The 19,884-nt window shown below is 39.1% G+C and overlaps 1 protein-coding gene across 1 annotated transcript in view; it reads right to left on the bottom strand.

Annotated features, from left to right (window-relative positions):
• Positions 1–19,884, bottom strand: part of LOC6605658 (frizzled) — an 88,089-nt gene that overhangs the window by 46,399 nt on the left and 21,806 nt on the right. The window contains exons 2-4 of the mRNA XM_002030440.2: positions 11,770–11,889; positions 4,623–4,817; positions 4,097–4,322 (exon numbers count right to left, since the gene is read on the bottom strand). Of these exons, the coding sequence (XP_002030476.1) occupies positions 4,097–4,322; positions 4,623–4,817; positions 11,770–11,889 (541 nt within the window). The remainder of the gene's footprint in view (positions 1–4,096; positions 4,323–4,622; positions 4,818–11,769; positions 11,890–19,884) is intronic.

Raw genomic sequence — 19,884 nt, 5'->3', positions numbered from 1 at the left:
TCGATTCCCACTGCTTGTGAATTCTTTAAAGACTGCGTTTTTGTCCCCAGAGCTGCATTCTTTCCATCTCTGTCTCTAGCGCACGCTCCGTCTCTTTCTATTTCTCAGAGACTACGTCCGTCAATTGTCTTCGTCTGAATATGTGACTTGCATGCAAGAAAAGGTCTCCATTCCGTGAATCGACTTTAGCATTTCATTTGCTGCTGCTACTCACTCTAATTCTGCGCCGTTCATTTCATTTCGTTTCTGTGTGGGTTATGTTTGGCACGATTGCCATGGAAACTGCAAATGCCAAAGCGCATTATTTGATTATGCGGGGCCACTTGAGAAGAGTAAAAGAGATGGTTGCGAAGCAAAGGAAAGAGACGGTACGTTAGGTCAAGGAGCTAGCCAACTCTTTTAGTATGATCCTTGAGCGAAAGTCCGCCTGCACTTGCATAACATTTCCAGCTGACTTCCACCTGACTGACAAATGCATTTCAAAGTGAATTTCCCCCACTGAAAGCCGCCCTCCGTTTTCCGCTTTTCCTTCAAAACCACTCTGTTTCATAAATCATTCATACGCCAGTATTTTTATGCCATTCGATAAGTGGCTCCCGATTGCTTACTTTTCTTTAGGAAAATCCCTTTAAATTGAGTACAGTGCTTCCAGACAGCAAACAGGTGTTTAAGGATTATTTTGTGATCCTGAAATGATGATTCTAGCATCAAAATACCTAAGGCTTGTGATTTTGCGTTATAAATTCCTGATTTGTTAAAGAATTCCATTTACATGTGTAAATATTCAATTTTTCACATACATCAATTCTTTGTCACAAGGTTTTTTCACCATTTGAAGCTCTTTCTCTTGTAAGCAAAAATAAGTCCGCTTGGATAAATTATGTTAATTTAGTTCCAGCCCGCCTGCTCCACTCCACTTTGCTCTTTAATAACTTGACAAATGAAGAAAAGAAAAAGGCGGGCAGAGAAGTCTCTTCAACGGACTTACGACTGCCAGGCATATAATTTCGCAAAAGCGCAACAAATTGTTAATTTTCCTTTGCTCTGCGTCTCTTTCGGTTTATGTTAATTTGCATATTTTCTTCGTTGGCTCGCTTTTTTTTTTTGTGTTCTTATAAATGAAAAATAATTGTTAAGCGTGTCTACAAAATGGTAATAAATTCTAGACAAGTAAAGCAAATTATTGCCTTTGAGTTGGTCTTCTATTTAGGGGTATACTTAAGATTTTCGTGAGTTGAACAGAAATGCGCATTATAATCTAAAAAGCATGGTCTGCCTTACTATTAAAAGCCTTTTAAAGATTGTAACACTTAATTTTCCCTTTTAATCTAATATTGTTATAAATAAATTAAAAAGCCGCACAATTACCAGAAGTCTGTTAAATTCACCTGGGGCTTTTAATAGTTGAAATTTTGTTACATTTTTAAGAGACCAGCAGTTCATGTTTGTCTGGACCAAAAATCAAAATGCAGACCCACTTGGCCCGTTTAATATTCGCAGCACAAAGCAAATGGAATCCCTCGGAACTGGACTTTAGCAGGTGGACAGGTTCAGGTGATTCATAGGTCTCTTTCTCCCATATTCCACTCTGAATTTCTGTCTGCGGAATAGGGGGAAATCCATCAAATGAGCTGCCAACGCGTTGTGGAGTCAATACAAATTGTTCGCTTCCCCTTTTGGCTCCCTCTACAGTGGATCCTCCCTACCATTTACTTGGCCAGAAGTGTTTAAAGGGGAGTGCCAGTGGTTGGTCGGCCGAAGGGGGGATGGATTTGCTGCGGGTATATCTGTGAACATTATTCAATGTTTGCAACGAACGTGCGCAAATTACGGATTCAATGCACGTAGCCGGCGGCCAAAGCTTCCAAGCTTCCCGCCTCGAGCTATTCAGACTTTGTTTACCCAAAAGCAGTCGATGTTGGTATATTGTTGTTGGCTCGGCGCGTAGTTGTTGTAGAAGTCTACCGCCATCATCAACGCCCAAGCAACAACTGTCCTATCCCTCTTTCGCCGGCGCACTCAAACTGACGACACATTAAAATAATGTATTTTTAAATTTAACATTAATTGCCGCTGAATGGTTTCTGAATGGGCTACAGCACCGCGAGAAATGTGAAGGTTTTATCATCAAATTTCTGTTTGAAAATGTGTTCAGATCAAACGCATCCACAAAAAATGATTTGTGCCCGTACATTTTTAAAGGTTTCTACTACTATTCTAAATTTAAAATTTTATATCTCAGTGTATAAGCCGGCTGCGCCTGTTCCTTTCTATTTACTGTTATTTTCTTGGCGAAGCATCTCAAGGAGTGCCCCTTACAACAACGGCGATTTTCACCAGTCGCTTGCAGTGCATTAAGTCATCATTTTATTTTAATTTTTTTTCGGAGACTTTTCCCATAAATCGCTTTTCCTTTGCCTGAGATTTTAATGTATTTATATAAGACGCGATGAGGGGAAAATATGTTTTTTATGGCTTTTGGCATTTTGCATGCATTAGCGAGTGACTCTCCAGCGTTTGTGTTTGCTTAGGCTAGAGTGAAAAAATGTTGATTATATTTATTAAGCAATTGAAAATTTGTTCATTGCTGGAAAGGGAAGTATGACATCGAATTGTACATATATTTAAAGTGATAAAAATGCATTTAAATATTTTTACCATCTTAACATATGAAAGTATAGCATATGAATATTAAATGTGCTACTTTAACAATGTATCATAAAGTTGATGGAACAAATCCTAAAGTATTGTCTTGATTAGCAAATCCTACAACTCATGTCCTGACACTTGCCAGGATATTTTGGCAAGTCGTCTAATTTCCAGCCCCGTTTACCACAATGCAGCAGTAATCCAGTGTTAAGCTGGCACCTAACCTCGCTCACTCCCTGAAATTACGTAACCGGGGCATCAAGTAGATCCAGTTAATGCCGGGTCTATAAGTGCCCATCAGCGGGTATGCTCCACCTCCCACTCGGTAACCCCTCCAAATTGTCTATGACTTTCATTCGATTTGCCTAACAAGCCATAATCATGTGCTGCTGTATTTAATTACTAGCGTCTGGTCGTATTGGAAATTGTTCGGGCTCTAGATATTGGACGAGAGAGACGGCGTACAGGAGCCTGGCCGGCAAACACAATTGAGTCATTAAGCCGCAATCTAATTAAGCCCAAAAATGTGAAATGAGCCCAGGAATGGGCAACAACGAGAAGGCCTCTAAGTTGGCTTAGTGGCTGCGCGTTAAGCGAATTAGTTTTGGTCTTGTTCTTTGACTTAAATCCCCCAAAAAAAAGAAAAGCAGGCAACTCATCTGAAGTCCACAAATTTTTACGGCACTTTAACGTGACCGTTTTTAGGCTACATTCTTTTTCCCCTCCGCATTTCACATTTTTGATTGGTCGTCAAGATTTATTTCGTGTCTGTCCGCGACCACGTAGGTCATTAAATTGTTTAGAAATCGCGGACAACCGAATTAGAAGCCTCCAAAAGTATCTCAGTATCCAGACCCAAATGCCCCAGCCCAGCCCAAGACCCCATTCTCAAATGAACCACAAAATGACTGACAAACGGGTGGCACAAGAATCTCTACAGTGGTGAAGACTAGTTAAAAGTGTGCTTTTTAAATATTATTTAAATAAAAGAAGGTTTAGGGAAAAGTTAAAAATATCTGCACGCTTATATTAAGAAAGGGAACTAAGAGACACTTTGTAAAAACATTAAATATAAATTTAATTTATCCTTCATTCTGGCCATCGAATATACTTATTTGTTTCAACAAGACTTCAGCCCCACTGTCTTCCTTTTTCATTTTTAATTTTTTGTTGGTTTTCCCAAGTTTTTTGTAACTCTTTTTGGCTTGTAGCAACCGGGCCACAGTCACGAGAAATAGATACAGTTAATGCCGCAAATGATGTCTAATGACGGTTTCGTCTTACGCGTTGAAATTGCCCAAACCGCAACGATGGCTGAGTAAAGTTTTGGGCGGAGTGTGTGATAGAAATTGATGTGGATTCGGGGAGATTAATGAGCCACCGGATCAAGGTCGCATTGGTGGTTGATAATCGATAATAATCCAGCCGGGATTTCAACAGAACTTACCTTCAACTTTAGCCAGGGCCAGAACGGAGATGGTCTGAAGGGCGGGCACCGCCCAGGCAACCAGGTGGAATAAGTGCGACTTGTTCTCAATCGCCTCGTGGCCCCATTTGAGGCCAGCGGCCAAAAACCAGGCGAATGCCAGACACGACCACCACGCGAAGGCCGCCATGCAGCAGAAGTAGAGTGCCATGAATAAAACCGTGCAGGACGTGGTTTGTCGGTGGCCCTGTAGGAGAAAAGAAGATAACTCGGTCAATAAAATAACAATTAAGTTAAGGATTTGACCTTCCACAGTTTTAAAGTACTCATGCTGAGAACGAATATTTTCTTAATTTATATAATCCTATGAGAATGAATACTTTTTATTAACAATTTTTATATTTATATTATTATTATTGTCCTATATTTGTAGTTCTGTATTTCTGTTCAAATCCAGCAAATCAAATTTGCCCTTTCGGTGACATTAAAAATAATTGAGGACCGGTTTCCCAGTCACTGCAAACATGCTTCACTTGGGTCATCTCACCTGGGTGATGGTGGACATCATCTGCAGGCGGCCGAGTTTGACGGGCGGCGGAAATGGTTCGCGGCACGACACGGAGTCGCCCGCCCCCAGTCCCGCCACGTAGGCACATCCAACTACCAAGTAGCAGACGGCCAAGAAGACGATGGCCCTCTCCGGGTAGCGAAAACGCGACGAGTCAATCAAGAAGGTGAGCACCTGCAACGAGTCACAAAAGTGGAGAATGGATATTAAATATAAATTTGAATTTAATTACGTTCGCCTTAATTAACCCCAAATATGCTTTGATGTTCCCTTAAAAATTCATTAGTGTTTATATCAGTGCGGGGATATTAAAGGAGAGGAGAGCCTATTAGGAGATCCCCCATCTCTGCGCCTTTGGGTCATTAGGCTCTACACATTAGCTGATTGTGATTGTTGTGCCATTTACTCCAAAGGCCGAGGCTCATTTATTTCGCAAGGTTTCTTCTTTTCCCTCGGCCAGTTGGCCTTAATGGCTGAAATGTCCTTAACTGGAATGGCGTTTAGTAAGAGAGCTAAGACAAATGCAAGAAAGGGCTGTGAAACCTTAATCACTTTAATATGTACTTCTTTCCTAAATATTAAAAAAAAACAATTTTCCTTGGACGGCCTTATAATTATTAATATTGTAGGTCGAACTATCATAACATTACTTATTTACTAATAATTTAATAGTTACAACTAGTAGTAATAAAACATAGTGTTCCTATCTTTTAAATGTTTACATATATAATAAAAAAGTACTTGTCGCTTTAAGTTTATTACCCATACGCAGTGTTGCCTTTTGCAGAAATTGATAGAAATCGAAAGATATCTATCGTGCCCTAATTGAGACGTCGAGTATATTAAGTCATTTTACCAGCAATTGCCAGTTTGGCTAACCAACAATAAAGGGTTCTTCTTAGACGGACACAACTTCCGGTTTGCCAGAGGGCCCAATAGGATGTCTACATATATATGGGCAAATATAAAACCCTAGATAAGGCCAGCTTAATGGTTGACAATTCCTCAAAGCTCTAAAAGCAATTACAATCCACACACAGATACTGTATTCCCTGCTTATCCCCAGCCGCAAACTCACACATTAAACTTCACCATCCCTCTCTAAATTTCTCTGTTGGCTGTCTGATTACGCGCCATTTAAATAAATTCATTATCATTCCCACTAAGCCAGGCCAAGGAGTCTTTTGTCTTAGCCAGAAACCCCGAACCAGAAAACCCGACCAAACCCAAACCCAAGCAAAGTCATTTAATTTGATCATTACAAAACTTTCAGAGCGAAACAGTTATCTGGTAGTTAGGATTGTGTGGGTGGTGTGCTCGCATGTGTGTGTCCGTGAGAGTATCTGTGTGTGGGCTGTGTTTGCGTTTGACTTGTTCGCATTGCATTAATGTGCCGAGTATTATTGTTGCCACGACGAAACCTCTGAATTATTCATAGATGCAGAACGCACTTCTCGGCTCTGAGTCGTGGCTAACATCAGTTCCCCTCAGAAAACCACACGGCTGCACTGGAAAAAATGGCTCTTTGGGTGGTTACTTGATAATTTATAAATTATAATTTAGCAATGAAATCCAACTTTCCCTTTTAGACTTAATTATTGGTTTCTTTATATATCCTATTAATTTAAGCCCCAATTTTATGTTATTTGAGAAATAATTGTCGTTCGTACCACTTTTCCTTGATTCTCTTACTGAAATATTGATTTGTTTCTGACATTAAAACTTTAAATACATTATCCCATTTTATATAGATTTCTTTGCCATTTAATCAAATTTATGATCAAGTTACAAATAGATTTTCGTTCGACCCGTTTTCCTTGAAATCATAGTTCTCTTAGCCAAGCTTTCATCTAATTTCCACCTACGCATTGTCTTTTGTGCTCCAACCTAGCCTTCCATCCTCATTTAAATGCAAAATATATTCGTGGAAGCGGGTCAGGGAGGAGAAGGGGATAGGAAGTGAGTCAGTTTGTAACTCCTTTTGTTGACTACGCTCCACTGCAGAAGAAACAAGCTGAGAAATTTAATAGAATTGTTTATTTATGCCAAAAACAACAAGAAAAAGGGGTGTTTCCACATCATCTCCCTCCACTTCCCGTAGCAATTTGTTATGCCACGCATGATGGGTGCAAAAAGAGGGGAGATTCGAGTAGGTGTGACTAGGTACAAATGAAACGAAATAAGCTGCAAATGTTGAAACATTTGGCACACAGCACAGACTCCTCCAAAATCTTCTGTCCCTCTGCCACGCTCGCCAAAGTTGACACGCCCACAAATTATGCGTCATCGGGGGCGGAAGTTTTCCAACTTGGCAAATAACATGCAGCGTTTTTTGGGCAACACCCACACGAAATTTTGAGGAAATTCGGTTCGGAGAAGAGCTTAGTTTGAGTGGCACTCGTAAATGGAAATATAGCAGGAAAATTGTTTAGATATTTATGAGCGAATTCTTTAAGAAAGTCATAATACTGTTTTAAGAGGAGTACAAATGAAAATTGCGACAGGCTAATTCTAATTTATTGCTAGTTTTCTTAGCAGTTTGTAAACAGTCCGCCGTTTTAATCAATGGATTAAGCAATTCTAAAATGATTTTTATGAATAATGCTTTTACCTTAACACCACCAATGAATTTTCCATTTCCAAAATGCCCATTTCTTCAATTAAACTTCTTGCAAACATACCGTCAACGAAAACCAAATAAATTATTTAACTCGAGCCGCCGCGCCTTTCATGGTCAGTTAAAAAAGTAATTTCAATTTCTAGCGCTCATAAATTTCGTGGAGTCGGGTCATTAAAATCAGCCCAAAAACTAAAGTGGTTACACCCACCTAACCTCCCGAAAACCGCACCGCCCCCTCTTCTTCGCTGGAGTGTTGAAAACTAAAAGCCACAGAAAAGCTTTGAGAGCTCCGCTAGCGGTTGGCAGTTTTGAATTTTGCATAAATTAGATTTAACTCACAACTAACAAACTAAAAAAAAACTCGTCCAAAAATGGTATAAATTTGCATAGAGAAGCAACAACAATGGTTTTTTTTTGGAGGGTGGATCGTCCATTAGAATAACTAACTATTAACATAAACATTTTAGTCAGGTTGGACAGAGATTGCGGCATAAATTTTGCGGCAAATGTTTGCGGCGAAGTTTTATATTTGCTGTTTTTGACATTTTATGTTTATGACATGTGTTTTTTATGCATATCAATGATTAAATATTTGGTGCATATTTAACAACTATTAATAACAATGTAGGTATCCCATATCCGAAAAAAACTCAGCTGTCAAAACAGTCAAGCAAAAAAAGTTGGTCAGAAAGGGAAAATGCTGTAAAGAGTTGATTTTCGGTGGTTTTTGGATGCAGTCACCATGAGCTGTCATATTTGCTCGTATCTTCTTCAGTCGCAACTATCGAAATATGCGCCTCACTGAACTTTCAGTTTCTGGTTTTCGATTTCCCCCTTTTCTGGTTTTTCACATCAGGTCTTGTAATTAAGAAAATATCATCAAAGTCAACGACTAGACGATTATTTGCTCTTTCGGCAAACACACAATGTCATTTCCTCTTTTCGCTTTTCAGTGGAAAACACATGTCAAGCAAAGGAGACTGAGGCAGGGGAAAAGCTCACTCATTGTCTCATCTCATCTAATGCGCTTAATGAAAAAGGTGTTGATTGTTGACAGTTGACGTGACACACAGAATCCCCCATTTCACATTTCTCATTTTCCGCACATAAGTTTACTTCTGTGAAAATTCCTCTAACAATTTCACCTGTCGCACAGGTAAAACTTTTTGTGGGTGCAAAAATATTTGCTTTGGTTCGCGAAAATTGAAATAAAATGAGCTTGTTTATAATTTGGCTTGATACTTGAAATGAAAAGCCCCAAAGGTTTTCCCAGGTTAGTAAAAGTTGGATTGTCGTAGGAAATTGGTTGGGGAAAAAGTTAAGATTACTTTCCTTCAGTAACTTTAACTTGGCTTGAAGTTTACGTTCTTATGCTGCCAGATATTGAAATAATTTTACCTTATCTGAAAAATGTCCTGCGGACCATTTGATTACTTGTGTATATAATTCAGATTACATTTACCTCGTTCCGCAAACATTGCTCTTTAAATATTTAACTTTTTTCATTACTTTTTCTATCAAAAACTATTTCAATATTTTCCTTGACATACATGTTTTCATTTCAATCAAGTAGCTCAGCACTTTATTTATTTAATACCGAGACTTGTCATAGCAGAATCCATAAAAATTAGAACCATTTCAAGCTCAAAGCCAAACATTCATCGTTCGACAAATATTTGTTGATATGTATTTTTTAGCATGCTCTTCTAGACCAAAGGATAAACTGCAATTTTCTAATGCTCTCGTTTGTAATTTTTTGCTGTTTCCATTTTCATTGACATATTTCTATGTGCAATTTTTTATCCCCCCACACACACACATATGTGCAGTGAAAGAGAAAGTTTATTAAAAGCAACAAAAAGCACAAACAAACATAACCCACATTTCATGGGGAATTTATTGAGATGTATTGAGCACTATTCGCATCCACACATAAACAGGGGAAAATAGCAAACGGAAGAGGAAGCCAAATAAAAAGCCATTCAAATATTTAATGTGTGTGCGCTAGAGGAAGAACTTTTTCCAGGGTTTATGAAGGCTTATTTGGGTTAACTTTTTAAAGTCAGCCGAAAATGGGGAAAACACTTCACACAACAGCTTAAATATGAAAGCCAAGTGTATTGATGTCCCAAAGTACACAAAAAGGACTGTTTTTCTTTCAAGCTTGTAAAGCATTAAAAAGTTCATCCATTACATTCGAACAGTAGAGTATAAGAGCAAAAATATAAATTTTCCCACCTTTTAGTGCACTACAAATGCGTAAGTTGAAAATCCAATCAATTCCAATTAAATGATCTTCATACATTGAAATCAATCAGAAAATTCCATAAAATAAACTGATGTAATGGAATGGGAACATTCCCATCATCATCATCATCGGAAAAATGTTGCACTTGACTAAATAACAAAACATAGGGGCGAAATTTGCATGAACTGAACCTGATGAATGCGTGGAAAATGCAAAAATCCAACGAATGAAAATGAAAATGAGATGGAAAACACTCAGAGAACATAATAATAATCGTAAAAACTAAGTAGAATGAGCTCCCAAATGAAAGTGTTCTTCGTTGGCCCTGGAAAAACAATTTCGGAATTTGCATATAATTTGTTGTTGCTTTGAGCTGCACTGATATGCCACGCCCACGAAGGGAGGCAATATCTGGCACTGACAATGGGCGACAAATTATATGCAATGGCCAAAATTTATCACACACACGGAGGGAACAGAATCGGAGGAGACGCCATGCAAAACATATCCCCATATGAGTGACAATGTTCTCAAGGGGTGAATTGCACCCCCAGACAACAGGACACCCATCCCCCCCAAAAAAGGTCCTTTTTTCTCTGGGGCTGATGGATGTAGCGCAACTTTATGATTGGTATGTGTGTGTGCCAGTCAGTCAGAACCTCTCCAGTTTTGATAGATGTGCTTCTTTGGGTCGCCTATCCTTCATATGTATATATGTACCTACTTTTCGTTTTCCCCGCTTGATTGCTTGGGAATTATAAGCACGGTTATCATATTCATTTTTTGTTTTTTTCCTGTTGATTAGTGCCTGTCATGTGCTCGGTCCAGAGCACCTAAATTGATTTTTTATTCAAATTTTGGCAGTTTTTTCACTTGATGGATATGAGCAAGAGTAAACAAAGCGTATAAAAAGCGAAAACATTTTACGATGGAAGAAAAATGCCTGACTAACAAGTTGATTTCCATATGTGAAAGTGACGGAGGAAGCGGAGTGAGAAATTGACAGAGAGCATCCCTTACAAGTCCTTTCACATAATGAATAGTTCCAGGGAGATGAGATAATTAGACAAGTCAATTGATTGATTTATTGTCATGGGACGTATTCAAGCGAAGTGGGATAAATGGTATTGAAAATAAAAGGAAAAAATACAAAAAGCTTTTAAATAGTTGATACACTTTAAAAGAATTTATGTGGCCTATTAAGTTTATAAATTAAGCTTGACACATGCCAGACTTGAAATTATTATAGCAATAACCCTTATCCCTTTCATCATCCTACTGATTTGATTTCTCTCGATTTATTCTCTCTAACCTTATCTGCAAACAGGCATAACTAATGTGTAGGTCATTTTCCCTCACACATTTCTGTCATATTTATTTTGACCCCTTTACCACGTTGACCTGTAACCTTTAACTCTTTAAATTCGTTCTCAATCTCCACCTCCTTGCACTCAGACTGGCAAGGTTTACAATGCGAAAACTATTTCCAATATTAGTTCAGAGCTGATCCATCCCGAAGGCATTCGAATATAGTCGAATCAAAAGGAGCAGAGGACATGGTATGCCCAGGACATTCCGAAATATCAAAGGGCAATTCTAATAATATTTGAAATGTACTTTTGTTCTGCCATTTGTCCTCCCACAGCCGCATTCACACATGCCACATGCCAAGGCGCGCAGAGGAGCTTTCTTGTCCCTTTATTCCCCTATATGGGTATATCCGACATGCCAACAACATCCCGACCCCATCAAAGGTATCCTGCTTGCCAAGAAGGCCTTGGGGCTTTTGGCGGATAGGTGTGGGTAGGAGTTCGTCCTTGATAGGATGGCTTCTGCATATGTTTTGCCAAGTTTATTGAAAAATATGCGCTGACAGGTATTATGTCAATGCGTGGGATTTGCTAAAGTGCCAACGCCTTCGTCCTGGCATCCTGCCTTATATGTAGTTCCCCCTTTCCACTGAATAATAGACCTGCTGAAGGAGCGGAGTTCACTCGTTTGGCCTCCATAAAAGATGTTTACTTTCAGCTCTAAAGAAAATATGGCAGCACTCAGGCACTCAAGGGTAAGCAAAAATGGTAGCGGGAACCAATAACGAACAATATCCTTAAGCACACTTGGAAAGAGCTCACTCATGAAAATTAAACGAAACTATTTTTTCGTATATATCAGATTAAACCCCATTTTTGTGAATTAATACAACTATTTAAAGTTGTTAATTTCATCCACTAAGTACAATTATAGAAATAAACACTTACCGTAAACAAGCAGCTGGCAACACAGACAGCTGCCCAGGATCCAACCCAGTATCGAAGAACAGTCCTTTCTCTCTCCGGGAAGAACATGGCATGACATGGGGCTCCGCAGTCATGGAGATCCTGCAAAGGAACAACGAACAGAGGCGAGTAAGTAAGTTGTGTAGTGATGCGGGAAAGAGTGGGGGCAAGCCTTCAAGGGAGGAAATTCATTTGCAGGCAGAGATTAATTAATATGGCTTAAATTAAATGTTGCTCAAATTGGATTGAGAGTTGTAATTAAAGTGGATTACCAGAGGAGGCTTATAGAGAAAGCACACAAATTCACGTAAGCAGATATGCATTGTAAGCTTAACTTACAGAAGGATTGATGAATAAAATACCTTAATCTTATTATAAATGGCTAATTAATAATCAGCAATTTAATATACAAGAATATACAATGTGTATAAGTTCTCTTAATTACATGAATCCATAAACTTATAAGCAACATATACTACATTTACTTTTTTAATTACAAACTGCAATTTACAATTTTATAATATCTGGAATAGGTCAGATTAGCATAGCTTTGGGAACACAATGTCAAAATTGTGCCTTCAGGGTGACCGAATTACACAAATGACATCGTCGTCCTTTACAACGAACAACCCCATTTTGAAAAATCTCATCGGGTTGACAACTCTGCACATCCAAGTCCAAACTCCGAACTCAAACAATAACTGCAGTTTAATGAGATTTCCCGGTACAGAGATCCGAACTCAATCTGTACTCCAACTCAACCTTGAACTCCAAAAGGCAGAGGCGAAATCAACCCCCACTGAAACAATTGCATTACGAAGTGTGGCAACAATGCAAACGCACTCGCACACAAGAACACTTAAGGGCATAAACAGTAGTAACTCTTTAAGATGAATTATACGCAGTCAGCATTTGCAATGCACTTTATTTGTCTCATTTTCAATGTTTCAACGAAGCTGTTGATATTGTTCCCAAAAAGCTCTAGAAATCATTCGGTTTCTGTTCGCGGTAGGTATTATTGACTGTACCCGACATCAGACAGTCCAAGGCAATTCCCCAGCGCGGGACAGCTGGAATGAAGTTCGGAGTTCTGGCGCATTGTAAACCACAAGAGATTTGAATTTTAGATAGCATAACACGCACGCACATAACACACTCAAACAAAAACCCCGAGGGCGGCAGAAAGTAGAGGAGGGGCTGGAGTGGCACGAAAAAATATTGTTGCATGGCTTCGCCGCAAAGAGTCTCTCAAAGTGAGCTCAAAAATCGGCTTGGAGATGAAGGAGAGCTCCGGACTGCAGCGATACTTTTTGTCCCCCTTTCTCGCACCATAAAACATATGTACATCACACTGGAAAATGCTGTTCTAAATCGGGTCCGATATTATTTATACATAAGTTTAAACTCAGAAACTTCTACTTAATTTATACTCAATGTATGCTTGTTAATGAGTAAACTTTATGATAATTAGGGGGATTTACTTAAATGTGGTTGTACAGTCAGTTCAAAAGCAGGTAACGTTTTTAAGTTTATAAGAGCTTACCCCAAAATGTTCACAATGTACACAACTATTTTTTCCAGTGCAAAAACCCTTTGAAACATAGAAAAACAGAGAGATGGATATAAAGCTTTGCTGCAGTCGTCAGCTTCTCTGTTAAAAAGCAAATTCCCCCGAAAGTGTTGTGTCGCTGCCCCAGCAGTCTCTGCTTTATTTCAAATTCCCATTAAAAATTTAAAATCCTCCCCCGGACACAGCAGCCCCTGGCTTTTCAACGTTTTTGGCAATCATCGTTAGGTTAGCGGCGCAAATTGCGTTTTTCTGCTGCTTTTGGGGAGCATTAAGATGGGAGAGATTTTCGGGGGGGAATCGATGCTGGCGATAAGCAAGTGCAGACAGAGAGAAATGGAAAGCAGAGAACTGTTGACTGGGGCAATATTTACGCATATTTGGGGCGCATAAGGATACGGATCTGCAACAATAACATAAAGCACCAGAGCCGTGGCTTTTTGAGGCAAATGGAGGAACTCCTCTAAATTGCCCTCAGTTTGCCTGTCCAGCCATATTTATCTGAAATTATTCTCCGAGCTTTTAAGCCACTTTAAGCCACGAAAGCGATGAAAATTTAAATTTTAATGAACTAATTTTGAGGGATTCGAATTGGCCAGCGGAAGAAAATGAGAGGGCGGAAATGGCAAACGGAGCTAGATTAAAAATTTAAGCGACCATCCAGAAGTATTATTGGCATAAAAGTGTTTTTATAAAAAAGTATTTTTTTTTGCGATTCTATGTTTGTAATACACATATATATAAATTCATTTATGTACTTCTCACCCAATTTTCGTAATAGGCAAATTATTCTCATCACAAAAATATAATTAAATTGTTAATCTAATCGTGAAATAGACTTTATATCATCATAAACTTATAAGGCTCGTTCCACTTAACATTTTATATCTTGGCTCGATCGGCAATCGCTTCCTGTCTCTCTGGTCGATAGATCTATTCGCCGATCCATCGATCTATCTTTATTATCGAACCAAAATCAAACAGACTGTCTCTTCTACGGGTAATTGTAGCCCTCTCCACTTTCTTGTACCTTTACGAATAAAGTGCCCCTTGAGCAACCAGCAACAACAACTAGTTGCAACATTGACCACAACAAAAGGAGTCGAGAGACTTGCATTGTTAGTCCCTTCTATGTATATGTATATATATATATATATATATTTGGTCAGGGTCCCAGGCCGGGGTCCCATTGTCTTGAGATTTTTATGAGGCATGTATAAATAATTGCGCCCAAAGGCCGCCGACATAAGTTTTCATGCCGGCCGCGTGAGCATCCGACCGTCAGCAGCGGCTAAAAGCTGTGGAAACAGTAAAACAAGAACCGGACAGCGACTAAACTGCCCTGCAAGAGTCACTATAGTGACTATAGTCCGACTTATCCGCCTACCTCCTCCTTGAATTCCACATTTCGCCATGTACACAGAAAACAAATGACGTTAAAAAGTGGGTACATTACTATATAATAATTACATACATTTAATTCCTTTTATGTGCATTTAAAACTATGATGGGCTGATTAAAATTATGAAAATCAACTCACAATACCTAGATACATATAAGATTTCTGATAAGAATGTTTAATATCTTAAGTTTTTTCCGTACTTTCTAGTTTTCTTTCTTTGTGTAGTCTGAAAGTGGCAACATCGAGACCGAAACAATATAGAAAATTTCGCTGTAGTTGTTTTTTTTTTTGTGCGCCAAAGGCTACAAATAAAACACAAGAAATAAGAGGTGGGTAAGGAATTAAGAATGGGCAAGGGTTTCCGAGTGCAGGAGGGCCAGAACCATAAACCAAGTTTTGCCAACATTTAAGGAGTTTTTAATTTATTATAGATAAATTTTATGCCGTCGCGAGTTATGTGGTGCCAAAGGGTCGGAGGGAACGAGTTTGGGCAGAGCTAAGGGAATCTTCCAGCTGGCCCTAACTTCGTGTTTTAGTTGGGGGCGTGTTGATGATGATGGTGGAAGCTGCAAATTATTACGATTCCATGAGATGAGGCAACAGACGGAAAGTACAGGGAACAGTGGGTAAAAAATGTTCGGGTAATTTTTGGAATATCAATTATCAAATAAAGTACAAAACTAATTTGAATCCATATTTCCTATATGAATTAGAATTTTAATCGATACTGTCTATAAGAATTATAATTCAAAGCATATACAATAGAATATATAGAATATATATTATATCTTAACTGCTCTTCCAAACTTTTCACCCTCATGTTATACCCTCTCATAGTTTACCACCGATGTCCACTTAAATTCTATTCCAACTCCACAGTGCGGCTAGAGTTGGAAAACTTTTTTTAGAAGGTACTTCAGATCAGAGTTTTGTTTCCAGACTTGCCCTACCTCCTTTCTTCTCCTGACATCAATTCCCCTTCTAGGACTTTTCAGTCAACCCTCGGACAGCGTTAATGATGACTCCTCTGGCCATATAGACGGAATATGTTAGCCTGTGTGCACATTTTGGGGGTGTTGCTGACGTTGTTAAAGTCAAAATAGACAGAGCAGCAGACAGCAGGAAAGAGAGCAAACAGACAACAAAATGAGACAGAGGGTTTCGATGTCCTGGGGGTGGATTCGAACAGGATTCGAACAGGAAGATATAGGCAGAACGATTCTGTCGAGAAGGAACGCACGTGAACTCTTGGTCCTTCGCCTTGTTATTTTTGTCCTTGCCAGCGAAACAGGCTGAAAAACCCATACAGACGGACAGGAACAACAATTTGAATTCAATAAGGAAGCGGCAAAAAGAAGAAGCCAAGCAAATTTCCACTCGGGTCAAGAGTTCAAATGGTCAGAAATACCCAGAATTATATTAAAAAGGAGTCAAAGAGTCAGACACGAAACATCACAAAAAAATAAAAATAAAAAGCGAGTCACACATTTTACTTTGCTGACCGCAACACAAAAGAAGCCGCCGAAAAAATGCCTGCTCATAATTTATTAATATTATTGGTTGGGGGTCAGCCAAGTTGCCCCCCATGAAAATCCCGCATGCCCTCTCACAAATTACACATGTCGACACTTTATTAAAAGGCAGGAGAAAAAAAGGGTTTAAGGACTTTGATTCGATATTGGAGAATTTTCAGCTCACCATTTTTTGGGGCTTGCGGTCTGCCAAAAAAATGAAACCGATCCGGAGGCTATAAAATGTCGACCCGTCCATATGTTGGTTGCGTTTATGGAAGGAGGAAGAACCGGGCGTTTTAGGAACCGGAGGCCCAACAACTTTTGGCGCGATTTCCTCCTTTTTACCCATTTGGGTTAACGCCTCCCTTTCGTTGTTGTCGGTGCTGCAGTGAACCCTTTCAGGGCGCAAGGAGACAAACAGAAATTGCTGTTAAGGTCTACACTTGACTACATGCAAATTATGCCCAAAGCGAAAGCACAAAAGAGAAACCCGAGTAAAAGGGGGTGTAGTCGATGGGCTGAAGGACGAATGAGGTGGGTTAAATGGCATCGGCATCTCCTTAAAGCCTGTGGCTGACTGCGTCCACCCCTTGATTACAGCCCATGTAATTTTAATGGATATTTATAATGAGCATCTGTTTTAAATTTTTACTTATTTTGATTCCTCTTCCATTTTCACAGCCTGGCCTGAAAAGGTGACACAGCGCACAAGGTCCAAGGCCCGGGGACATGTGAATTGTTGTCGGGTCATTTTTAGGAACCGGAGTTCGGTTAAGGTACGTTCAGGAACAAAAACGACAAAACATGCAAGGTGTTAAGCTGGGGGAATTTTTTACGTTGCGTCGCTCATATGAATATAATATTTATAAAGGATCACAGGTGGGTAGCCCTTCCGCAATTCGCCTCACCTCCCTCAGAACCTACGTAATTAGCTTTTAAAAAAAAGGGTTCTGCATATGAATTAGGTGGTGAGGTGAGTGGCTGTCCGCCACATTTTCACTAATTACTTAAAATATTCATCATTAAATTAAAATGTATTAAAGGTTGTCATTGCTCGCGAAAGTAAGTGTCGTATAGTACTCGTTATGTTACACATTATCATTAATTTCTATATATGTACTTATTATTTCCAGATCGTTAAGCTTCTTTATTAATATTCACAACTTTTTTCGCACTGTAACTCTGAGCTAACGCAATTTAATCATATTTCTGATCAAACTGAATTTGGTAAAAATTTCATACATCTATTCATATTTGCTTGTATTATTGGTTTACGTACCTAAGCAATTTAACAAACATTCCATCTATCATATTAATCCCATTTCGCTGCAGGCAAAGACATATTTTAGCCCCCCTTATCATCTGCGATATACAATCCCAGTCAAGTTTCTCTCACCCTCGAGAATACAAATCCCAGTTAATGTCAACTAAATGCTTACAACTTAAAACCAACTTAAGGCCGAGTTAAAGCTTTTCCCACACAAAACTTTTACGCATATACACAGATATCCAACACCCTCGATTTGAGTATATAACAAATATTTATCGGCCATGCACATCACGTAGTTCCGAGTGGAGTGTAGAGTATGGGAAAGCGGATTGCTGGCGGAAAATGGAGAGGGGATGACAACGTGACACTGACACTCATTGACCAGCTGACGGCCTCGAATACACGTTAACCATGCTAACCGATATATACTCATACAATGGGGGAATGGGGCGTGGCTGATCCGCAGACACATCATTCAGCATCACGGGGCATTAAGTCAAATGAAAATTGAAGCATTTGTTGTGAAAGCAGTTGCTGCCTGGAATGTTTGCACAGCTCGGAAAATGCGGAAAAGCTTGCAGACAAGAAAGAATTTCATAGAACCTAGTTGGGAAGAACAGTCACATAATATATTTTTTAAACATCAGATATATCTAAATCTTTTATTTAAAAATATAGATTTATTTAACTTTTCAATTGACACAAATAGGCACAGCTGTTAGACATTTCTAATTGCTAAAAAAGCTTCTCAATAAATATTGGTCAATTTGGTGGCTAACTGTTCCTGAGGAGCTCTTGCTGCTAAAATTCAAGTGGGACTAGCAGGTGCAGCCTGAGAGAGATAGACATAAGTGGGAAGAAAGAGAGGGCGAGACAGAGAACATTCCCACTTTCTACCAAAACCTGTACCTGGCCTAGTATGCCCGTCTCTATCTCTTCTCCGCGCGCTATCTCTTTCTTGACATTGACATGCAGACAGCAGCAAACGCAGCAAATTTTTGGTTTGACATTTTGGCAGCCGTTTCAGCCGCTTCTTCTAATTGCACAAGGGGGCAAAAGTGCGGGAAAGCTCAGGAAAAACACTAAAGAGAAAGAGAGAGGTTGGCCACATCTTTGCATGCTGTCTCGACACGCTTCAGTTCGGTTTCCCACCCCATGTTTCACCGTCAATTTCCATTCCCGACTGCTGCATAATTTGACATATTAATTTTTAGTTGGTTGTCAAGCCTCTGAATGACAACAACTAATGAGCAGACCAGGCAGAAAAGAAAACCCATTGACTTTTCCCAACTCCCACTTTTCGTAGCATTACTGAAACATCCTATTAGAAATGTTCCCCCCTGTTGAGTTGACTTTTAGTTCTCTAACCGATTGCACCGTCTCAGTTGGTGGCATTTTTCGCTGGGTTTTAATATACACACAAAAAACTTTATTGCAAGTATTAAATTTCATGAATAGCAATATATAGGAATATTGTTTTTCAGTCGAAAAAATTAGCTTGAGCATATTAGAAACAAATGAGAGAAATGCTAAGAAATTAGTTCGGCCATACAAAAATGTAATAACGTAAAGTTACATTACTTTTTGTAAGTGTAAACATTATTCTATATTTAAGCGACTTCATCGGGTATTCTGTTTTGTCTTCGTTTTTCTGGCGTTGAGCCCCGACGGTTGGGGCATAATTTAATAAATTTATGAAATTTAATAGAGAGGAACGTGTTTGCTGGCCACAAATTTGTGGTGGCCCTGCTCTTGAAATTTATATGCCTGTGATATACCAGGGCGATTCTGAGGGGTGGCATATAGCGGGGACCCTCTGTTAAAGTGGGCGTGACTGGTGCCGATGGAGGGGAGAGTTGGGTGCAATATCATGATGTTACTTACGACAAGACATTGGAATATATCAAAGAATTTGTCCGTGAAATTGTGAAACATTTATTACATTTTTCAGAAAATATATTCAAACTTTTCGACTTTGATCTAATAATCCCTCTAAAATGTATCATTTAGGTTGGAAAAAGGAAACTTCATTTTTATGAACACCGATTTAAGTTTAAATATACTTACTAATACACTTCGCCTTTCTAGACGATCATAGGACGTATTTTTTATATTTGTAAGTTCTTCTCCCCCATATAGATTTCCATCTGTGACTAATCCCGAGCTTATCTCCGATCATTAACCATATTTCAAAGTCGACTTTAAATAGTCCTCCGCACAGCGCAGAAAGTCGCAGCAATAAAGTGAGATGCCCAATGAGCTTTGTCAGATTCAAACTACCAAAACGGTAATTTGGTTTCATGGAGTGTCGCCTATAAGCCCATAACATCCAACGGTCCATTTG

This window comes from Drosophila sechellia, chromosome 3L (assembly GCF_004382195.2).
Source record: "Drosophila sechellia strain sech25 chromosome 3L, ASM438219v1, whole genome shotgun sequence".
Classification (NCBI taxonomy): Eukaryota; Metazoa; Arthropoda; class Insecta; order Diptera; family Drosophilidae; genus Drosophila; species Drosophila sechellia.
The sequence above is the reverse complement of the archived record's forward strand: the minus strand, read 5'-3'. Positions and strand labels throughout refer to the sequence as shown.